General features: G+C 43.5%; 1 protein-coding gene across 3 annotated transcripts; it reads right to left on the bottom strand.

Annotated features, from left to right (window-relative positions):
• Positions 1-4,776: 4,776 nt before the first annotated feature.
• RAB19 (RAB19, member RAS oncogene family) lies at positions 4,777-9,149 on the bottom strand. 3 transcript variants are annotated; one of them, XM_030455177.1, is made up of 5 exons: positions 9,096-9,148; positions 8,971-8,984; positions 8,660-8,872; positions 7,737-7,920; positions 4,777-5,324 (listed from the first exon to the last, which is right to left on the bottom strand). In XM_030455177.1, exons 3-5 carry the CDS (start codon positions 8,852-8,854, stop codon positions 5,059-5,061), a joined length of 645 nt encoding a protein of 214 aa, XP_030311037.1. In that variant the 5' UTR covers positions 8,855-8,872; positions 8,971-8,984; positions 9,096-9,148; the 3' UTR covers positions 4,777-5,058. The 3 variants fall into 3 exon arrangements, with proteins under 3 accessions (XP_030311037.1, XP_030311027.1, XP_030311018.1); XM_030455167.1 differs by lacking the exon at positions 8,971-8,984 and having other exon boundaries at positions 9,096-9,149; XM_030455158.1 differs by lacking the exon at positions 8,971-8,984 and having other exon boundaries at positions 8,985-9,129.
• Between the last annotated feature and the right edge of the window lie 154 nt (positions 9,150-9,303).

Genomic DNA, 9,303 nt, shown 5'->3' with positions numbered 1-9,303 from the left:
TTGCTGGTGGTAGGCCTGTTTCTAAGCCTGATCTTGCATGGATTTCTATCCCCCCCCACAAGACTGGAATGACTGAAAAGAACAAGGGCTTTGAAATTAGTACAGTATGTTTGTAGGCTGCTATGTTTTTCCTTGGTAAGAACACAAAAGCAGGCAAACTTTAACAAACTTTTAACATAAAAAGATGGGTGCTGATAATTTTGGCTGTGCTGTGCTTTAAGTAAATACCTAAGGTAGAGAACTAAAGAGGCCGATGAGAGTAGTGTAATAAGGAAAAAGGTACAAAGACTCCATAGATTTCCACCAACACAATCTTTGGCTTGAAAGTCTCCAGAAGTAAAGATGCATGCTTTCATTTGAAGTACCTTGACTTTACTCCTTATGTGACAATATAAACTTAGTTTTGATAGAAAATTTTGCATCTTGTGGTACATGCTGCCCGTTCTGAATGTGATCACACAAGCAAAGTAGGACTTCTTACCACCTCAGCTGCTTTAGTTCAACTTTAGATGGCACAGCTCTTTCCCAGCTAGCCCAAGGTGTATTGTCTTGCTGAGAGGATGCCTCATTCACTTGCTGGAATACAAACAACTCTTGCCCTGCTAAGGCAGGTACAAAAGAGATTACAATTTGGAGGATACTATGAGGGATGGAGTGTGATGTTTGGAGGAATTATTAATGCAGCAGTTGAGGTTCAGTACAGGACTGCTGTAGTGATTGACTTGGTACAAAGTCAGTTTTACTCTAATGGGGGCATTAGAGAGGCATTGAACTGTAGGTAACTTGTGAGCCTGACATCAGGAAAGCAAAACTAGACAGATTGGTAGTGAAAACTAATAGGCAGTGATGTTTATAGATACAGCTGTAGGAAGAAGTGTGGGATTGCAAATATGCTGAATTTCTGCCCCTACCTGCTGCTGCTGCTGTTACCCATTTGCTATTTGTCAATTGCAGTCAAGCCATAGTCTTGGCAACAGCTTCATGTGATTGGATAGACAGAGCCTGTGCAGGCAGCTGAATTTAGGTAGATTTTAGAGGAGCAGCACAAGAGTGAGCTTTAAAAGACTTTCAATAGGAACTTGCAGTTTGAGAGAGGCAGGACTTTTCAAAGTTGAAGTATTCTGAGGTGTAATGAGGTCTTGTCTTGTCTAAAGCTTTTTGCAAAGGACTCTGAGAATGTTGCCTGTTGTAGTTCTAGTCCTCAACAGACTTTCTTTAGAGGTGCTTGAAAATGGCTTTAGGGATCAGTACACTAAGCAGTGAGTATTAAAGTCCCCCTTACTGCAGCAAAAGGGAGTGTTTTGGGAACTGAGATTCTTATAAATCTGCCAATAGGCAGCCCACAGCTGGGCCAAGGGCACCTCTTAAATAGTGCACTACTCAGAACACTCACCTGGCTGGGAGGAGCTTCACTCTCAGTTACCTGTTCAAAAGCAGGGGCATGCATCTCCATCCTGAAAGGAGGTTCCAGGATAGATGTCTCTGGTTTCTGTTCAGGGCCTGAAAATTGCTTTCTCTGTCTCTTTTCTAACTTTTCTTAAAAATTAACTGGAATGATTAGGTAAGAACCTCTACTTCTGTGACTAAGATCCTGTCACCTGTGTATGAGACAAAGCTTGACCACATAGGCAGTGCCATGTGCCTTCCACATCACTGGGTTGCAGTTATATTTGCTTTTAAGCCAGTCAGCTTCTGGGCAGTGGCAGAATTTGCTCCATTTTTAAATACTTTTTTTTTAACCTTGTTAGGTGAATAGGTACTGCTTCAGTCTCATCTGGTATGGGTGTGATAGCCATGCAAGTAACTTGCCACAGCAGATTCAGACAGCTAAAATTCAAGTCCTTCTTCCAAGCAGATAAACATTTAAACTCATCTTCAAGCATGATGGTGGAGCTCTCAAAATCATGGGACAGTAGTTGTTGAAATAGCATTGTAAGCAACATTAAGCTACACCTTCTCCAAGTGCATTAATGATGCTGTCAAGAAGCACATTAAATTTGCATATAATGCTGGGGGAACAAGTATGTTAATATAAGGCTTCATAGCAGTTAATGTGGTTTTTGATCAGCTTGCACTGTCATAGCTGCAGGATTCCAGCTGATTTGTGTCAGGGAAAAGCACAACTGCAGAAGTGCTAAGCTAATGCTTGCTATCTTACAGTTAAAAAATCCCTCTATTATAGCATGTTTACAGCTTCACATATTAAATAATGAATAATACTGTCTCATGTACACTCTGGAAAAACCTCAGTAGCATCTGCTGCAGCTCTCCATTCTCACAACAGCTTTAAATATGGTCCTTGTGGAAGCCATTCATTATAGAAATCAAATCAAAATCAGAACCAGAAAAGAGAGGTCACACTTCTGGTTTAGTTGCACAATGGGCTCTCAAAACACTCATAAGAAACTACAGTTAGAAAAGGTTAGAAAAGAAGTGCAAAACCCAGAAGCTGTGAATGGGGGTAGAAATAAATCTCAGCAACTCCTCTATCAGATTAGGGGTTTCTACAGTAAAACACTAACAAATTCCAAGTAATTATCACTTCAAGTGCAGGATTTATAATATAAACGGAGATAAACTTTTAGATGAGTGATGGTTAAGGTTGATTGTTGTTTTTTCTCCACGTGATACTCTGTTTTGGCTTTAGTGGGCCAGTTTGGGCAGGTATTTGAAGATTGGCTTCTTGAAAGAGCAGCAGAGAGTCCATTGTACCTATTAAAGGAAAGGGAACAGTGTAGCTGGAAGCAGGCACAAGCCTGTTCCCCGTGATCCTGTGTTGCACAGCTTGCTCCCAAGGAAGGACTTGGCAAGTAGCTCTGTGTGTGTAGGATGGGAATGGCAAGAGCCCTCCCTGTAACCTGACAGCATCAGCCAGCAGAAGCCTCCATACTGAGGGCAAGCAAAACAATTGCATCCAGTAATCTAATTAAGGCAGTAGCCCCAGTGAACCATACAAAAATAATAGTCTATTAGATAATTAGTCTAGATAATAAGGTAGAATCCCTCCTCAGTTCTTGGATAAAGAAAGAGTGTAACTGGAGGTGAACACAATACTTTTCTACTAAGGTCTCCTGGAAGATTAGTATTTGATGCAAATGTTGTCTATTAGATCTGAAACAGAACAAAGCTGGCTAGCACTATCAATGTGGGTACTAAAACAGAAAAAAACAAACCAAAAACTGCTATGTTCCCAGTAGTAGTTTGGATTTTAAAACACAAGAATATTGTAAATAAATAAACTTGTATTTGACTTGTCCTAGTGACACGAGAGGTATTGAAACTAGTTGTTTGGAAGCTGGATTGGGACTTGTTGAACTACTTTGAAAGGTTATGATGCTCACTGTCACATAAATATGCAGCTAAAATGCACCTACTAGGCTGGTACAAGACAAGATGAAATTACAAATTTAAAAGTAAACATCAGAAAGAGGATGCCTGAAGAAGATGAGGCTTTCACCACAGTAGTGCATACCAAAAGGCTTTAGAGGCTACCACTGAAGATTTCTTCCTTGGCTTACATGTAGCTGAATTAACCCCTGCTAACTGCATGTCATAGCAAATAACCTGGCCAAAGGAAGCATTAATAGTACTAGAAATATTTGCAAGACTGTAAATCAGTTACTCATTCTACTTTATTTTTTGTGCTTCCCAGACAAGATTTTCCAGAAATATTTGCTACATGTGTTTCCTTATTTTTTCAAGAACTGGTGAAAGATGGGTTGACTGCCATCTGATATGCTAGCAGCATACCAGCCTTCCCAGAGGTTCTTTGCATGTATCCCAGACTGTATTTTATTATTACAGAGTTTTGATTTCTGGTTCAGTGAAGTGATGCCCCAAAAACCAAAAAAACAAACCCAAACCCAACCAATCAAAAAACAACCCCAAAAACCCAAACAACAAAACAACATACCTTTCATTCAGTTCTGGTACAAAGAAGCAGTGAGCTCCCCCCAACAGCAGAGCTTTCATTTGGGAGGAACAAAACCAAACCTTCTATTTCTGCCAAGATGCTACATCTCCATAGCAGTAGCATATATACTTGCCTGGGGGTGGCTTTCTGGTACATACACCCCATACCAGTCCCTTACTGCTCTGAGGTGAGGTTACCTTACCCCTTGGCTGAGGTTTACAGGACCTGGAATCCTTTCTTCACACTCCCTTGAAAATCTACAGGCATCTTCTCTCAAGCAGTCTTTGGCCCATCACACAAGCTAAGGAAGGCTTTTGACTAAAATCAGCACATCAAAAGCAAGACAAAGTCAGGAGAAAAAACAAGTCCTTTCACCCCAGCATTGATTTAGGCCATTACTGGTGCCTTGAGTGTTTCACTACTCCTAGCAACTCTATGTAGCAAAACAAAAGATCACTACTGGAAACAATTTTCAGAGAACAAAATGAAAACCAACTTTTTTCTCACCCCAGGAAGAAGGCTGGAATCCCAGTGTAGTATATTCTGCCTGCTAGGAAACCTCAGGAGTGTCTCAATCTGCCTGATGAGGAAATGAGTACAGATGTGAAATCATGTACTCTGTTAGGTTCCTTGGGATGGGTGGCTGCACGCCTGACATCAGGCCCACCCTTAAATGAAAGTTTAAGCAGCAATGGATTAGTGCTGTCCAAGCATGAGTCAGACTTCTTAAAGCTACTGGCAAAGAGTCAAGTGCTTGCACTAGAACAAACAATAGCTTAGAAAGGTCAAAGCAATGCAAAGCTCTGGTGCAAAGTTATCTTCTGACTCAGCCAGAAAATAATTTAAGGATATAATTAAAGGCAATAGGTTTTTTTAAGAGTTCTCTTTGGTTAAGGCACGGCCTGGCAGCTTCCTGAATCCCCTCAGCTCAGAAGTTCCTGTTGAAGTATCAGCTGCCATGTTCAAAGTAACCTGTGCTGCCAGTATCAGCAGCCCCCTCTAAAGATACTTACAATCCAAACTCAAAGGTCAAGATATCAGAGCCGTGGCTTCAGGCCACATAGCACACTGTCATCAATTGGATAAAACTAAGTCACACAGCCCCAGGAGAATGATAATTTCCAAGTTCTTCCTGCAGGCTCTCTTCAGCAGAGACACTGCGTCTTCTCCACACTTGGACTGGCAATCACTGGCCTGGAATCAAGATAGATGCTGTTTGGAGGGTTCTCTCCGTGAAGCTGTAAGGTATTTCGGGCTATCAGCTCCTTAGCCATTAATGTGAAGACCTCTTCTATGTTTTGAGCTTCTTTTGCTGATGTTTCTAGAACAGCTAAGAGACCGTGCTTCTCTGCTAGTGTGCAGGCATCTTCAAACAGGACTTGGCGCTTATCCAGTGAATCTGATTTGTTCCCTTAAAAGAAGGCAAACAGGTAATTCAATAACATAGTCTCTCTCTCAAAAAAATCTTTAAAAATGCAATACATTGATTGAATTTTGTTAATAACATTGTTAGGAATAAGAGTTACTGGAAAACCAAGATGTGTCAGAGTCCTGAACACATAATATAGAGCAAAACTGCAGCTAACCATATGATGATACCAAGTGACTTAAAAAAAAACAAAAACAACAAACCCCACAACAAAGAAACCTACACCAGCAACAACCAACCAACCAAAAAAAAAAACCCAAACCCCTCTGCTTATCCATTTACTTGTTGGCAGTAGTTTATTTGGAAGCAACTGTTGGTCCCTTTCCTTAGTGTTCTTAAACATTAGGTAGCATTTAGATCAAATATAAAAAACCAAAACCAACCAACTGCAATGTCTTGGAGCTATAGTGATCACACACAGTAAACTTAAGTAATGTGGCATTGTTTTATTCCACCTTCAGTGGAAGCCACGTGTTATGCTATTAATTATCCAGCTACTTTGACACATTTCAAAGTGGATGCTCAGCTCTAAAGATCTAGAATGTTGCTAGTCACAAGCAGATCTCAGTTTAGTCTCAGCTCAATGGGGTGCTGAGACACAGCATATAACAATAATATCAGAAGGGTTGGACCAGATGATGAGGTCCTTTCCAACTTAACACTCTAAGATTTTATGATCTTCTCCAAAAACCCCACCAAAACCCAGGAAGAACCTGCTCAACTGTTAATCAGATTTTATCATGACCTATTTATATGAGAATCATTTTATGCTAATGTCAAAAAAGAATTCACACCAGCTACCTTGATGCTTAAAATGTAATCTCTATGTGCGGAAACTTAAGTATAAACTTACTAAAAGCTGTATAGTCAAAATCTGTAAGAATTCATGAAACACCTCAGATAAATATACAAAGGTATTTTAAGTAGTTGGAACACATGGGATTATCATCAGTTCTGGCACATCCATTACATGGCTGAAGTCCACATTCCTAACTTCAAGACAAATTTGCATCAACTTCAGATCTTCAATTTGAAGCTTATATAAACCATCTCCCCTCCTTAAAAGTCCTTTCCAATTTTTTCTGAAATGATAAGGAAAAAACAAACCACCCCAAACTACCCTTGCTCTTCAGTTCCAGACAGGAAGGCAGATTTTTTTAACCTTAAGTTCATAACAGAAAGGGGTATAACTGGACTACACGTAATTAAACGTACCAAGACTTCCTCTGAAAGTAAGTGAAGCAAAGAGCACCAGCTTTGGAAGTAAGCACTGAGCTGGATCCTTGACAAAAGCTTTATTTTTACTAAATTTCAGAACTTTTTAAAAACAAAACAAAAAATCAAAACCCACACACCCACCAGTTGTTCTTCAGATTCATAAAAGCTAGGAAAACTCTACCACAGTTTTCTGTGGTATCACTACCTTAGTGATTTGCGCCCCCTCCCTCTTTACTCATCCCAAGCACTGCAGTTACATGCAGGTCAGAATTTGTTTGTTTCTTCCAAGGAGAAGCAGGAAGAGCCACCACGGCAGAAGTAAGGAATTTGCTGGGAGCACAAGCAGAAGTTTAGGTCCCTTGCCTGCCACGCTGTGGGACTCAGCAATGCCTGTCCCCAAGAGCCGGTTTGGGCTGCTGTGTGCATCTCAGCACAACGCCACAGTGGAACAGGCAGAAGCCACGGAATGTAAATAAAAGGTTTGTCATTCTGCTACACCAGTTTTCTCATTTCTTGGGGAGGAAAGAGAAATAACAACCTGGAACACAAAGAGAAAGGACCACACTGCTTCCTACCAGACCCATTCTCAGAAATTTTTACCCATTTCTTTCTTTGAGAGGCAAAGCTGCTTGAATGCTAATGGAATGCACCTGGAAGAATGCAAGCAGACTACTTTGTGCTCTGTAAAAGCCATGTTCCCATCTACTGTCTTACCTGATGGGAGTCCCATTACTGAGCAACGTACAGGCATATCAAAAGAGCAGAGAGGAAAGATGAGAACAAAGAGTTGTGTTGCTTTGTGCGTTTCACTTCGTCTTGAATTACTGAGCCACTAAATTCCTGTGCATCAGGAGTAAAGGACCAGACTTAACTGCAATTCTAACCTCAATAAGGTTGTCCCTGCTTGATAGACTAGCACGAAGTTTTTTTGCTTTATTTCAGCAGTAAAGGAATAAGTGAAAAGGTTTCACTACATTCAGTGATCTTAGTCCTGTCAGAAGCAGGATGGGACTTTCCTAATTTTTTAAGCTTAGGTCAAAGTGATAACAGTTTCTGATCTATTTTAATTACAACTGCATTCTTTAAGCCTTAAGTAGTGGGGCACTCTTTAGTGAAGAGGGTTTTATATACGAATAAAAAAGCTATACAACGTAATATTTTAAATTAGTTTCCTACCAATTAACATCATGACCAAGTTTGCAGCACCATACTTTTCAATTTCATGAATCCAGTGAGGAATGGATTCAAATGTGGACCTCCTAGTAAGGTCATAGGCAAGGATGGCCCCATGGGCACTCCTGTAATAAGACTGGGTTATTGTCCGGAAGCGTTCTTGACCAGCTGTGTCCCACACTTGAATCTGTAAAAGAAAGAAGAGTAGTTGAATGCTATCAGCTTTTGAAACCCCTTTCCAGCTAGACTCATCCCAGCTCACTCCACTATACCTACAGCCTGGCTTTGCCCTCTCTAGTTGAGAAGACAATCCACAGTGAACAAAGAGCAAGCTGAAAGGGTAAACCCAGCTTTGCAAAAGAGGCAAGAAACCCAGTTTCAACTGTACTAATGTACTAGAGCATTACAGCCTTTTCACACAATAAAGGAAGAGCCAAGAAGCCCTGATAAAGAGGCAAAGCTATATAAAGGGCAGGCACCTGAACTTTCATCTGCTAGCAGAGGCAAGCTCCAGCTAGCAATCATTTCTGGTGTTTGTATTGCTAGTTTCCATCTCCCCTCAGATCAAGCACACATCAAAGCAGAGCCTTTGCAAACTAGAGACTTCTGCCTCCTCGGTGCCCCAGCCCGAGGCCCTACATCTCGGAAGGAAGGAAGGGATACCTCCCCTCTTCCCCTCCACTTACAGATCCAGAGGAGCCACGACAACGATTATGTCCCTAAGTTTGAGTGACTGCTTCCCCAGGCCATCCTCCTGGCGGAGAGCTCTCCTCGACAACATCCCTGGTCGGAAAGGCAGCGCCTTTTGCCTGCTGCCTTCAGCGGGACGGAGCAGGAGACACTGGGCACCCCACCAGCCCCCCCCAGGAGAACGGGGTCACGACATGGAAGTGGGGGTGCTGGGGGTGTTGGCTCCAGCCACCGACCTTGACTTTCTTGCCGTCAATATCCATCGAGCGGACGGTGAAGTCGACGCCGATGGTGTTCTGCTGCTTCTCGTGGTACTGCCCCGTCTTGAAGCGGTGCACCACGCAGGTCTTCCCCACGTTGGAGTCCCCGATCAAGATGATCTTGAAGAGGTAGTCGAAGGCATCGTCCGCCCCGGAGCTGGGGAAAGGCATCGCGGCTCCCAGGCGGGCCTGCGGCAGGGGTGAAGAGCAAGAGGAGGACTAGGAGGAGCCGCCCTGGCCCAGCTCCCAGAGGAAGGAACCCCCCCTCCCCCCAGCCGCCCGCTCACCTGTTGGCGCTCACCTGCCGGGACAGGTAGCGCCCGCTTTGTACCCGCCCCGGCCCTTTCGAGGCCGGCGGGAAATGTAGTCCTCCTCCTCCTTTTCCTCCGCCCGCCCTGCCCCACCGCCTCACCTGGGGGAACGCTGTCAGCCCCGCTGGCTCCCCGCCCCCTGCGAGCGGGGAGGCGCGCAGGAGGCCCGGCGCGCTGCGGGGCAGGGCCGGAGGGCCCTGCCCGTCCGGGGCGGGGGACGGACTACAACTCCCGGCGTGCTGCGGAGCCCTCCCGCCGGAAGAGCCTCCTCCCGATGGCTTCCTGAGGGCCGTGCTCGGGGGGCGGGAG

The sequence above is a fragment of the Calypte anna genome, chromosome 1 (assembly GCF_003957555.1).
Source record: "Calypte anna isolate BGI_N300 chromosome 1, bCalAnn1_v1.p, whole genome shotgun sequence".
Taxonomy (NCBI): Eukaryota; Metazoa; Chordata; class Aves; order Apodiformes; family Trochilidae; genus Calypte; species Calypte anna.
The sequence above is the reverse complement of the archived record's forward strand: the minus strand, read 5'-3'. Positions and strand labels throughout refer to the sequence as shown.

Excerpts from the sequence above, each read along its gene's own strand:
- RAB19 (XM_030455167.1), bottom strand. The coding sequence starts at position 8,854 with ATGCCTTTCCCCAGCTCCGGGGCGGACGATGCCTTCGACTACCTCTTC. Across the intron at positions 7,921-8,659 it reads TTGACGGCAAGAAAGTCAAG|ATTCAAGTGTGGGACACAGC; the intron begins GTCGGTGGCTGG and ends TTTCTTTTACAG. Across the intron at positions 5,325-7,736 it reads CTTGGTCATGATGTTAATTG|GGAACAAATCAGATTCACTG; the intron begins GTAGGAAACTAA and ends CCTTCTTTTAAG.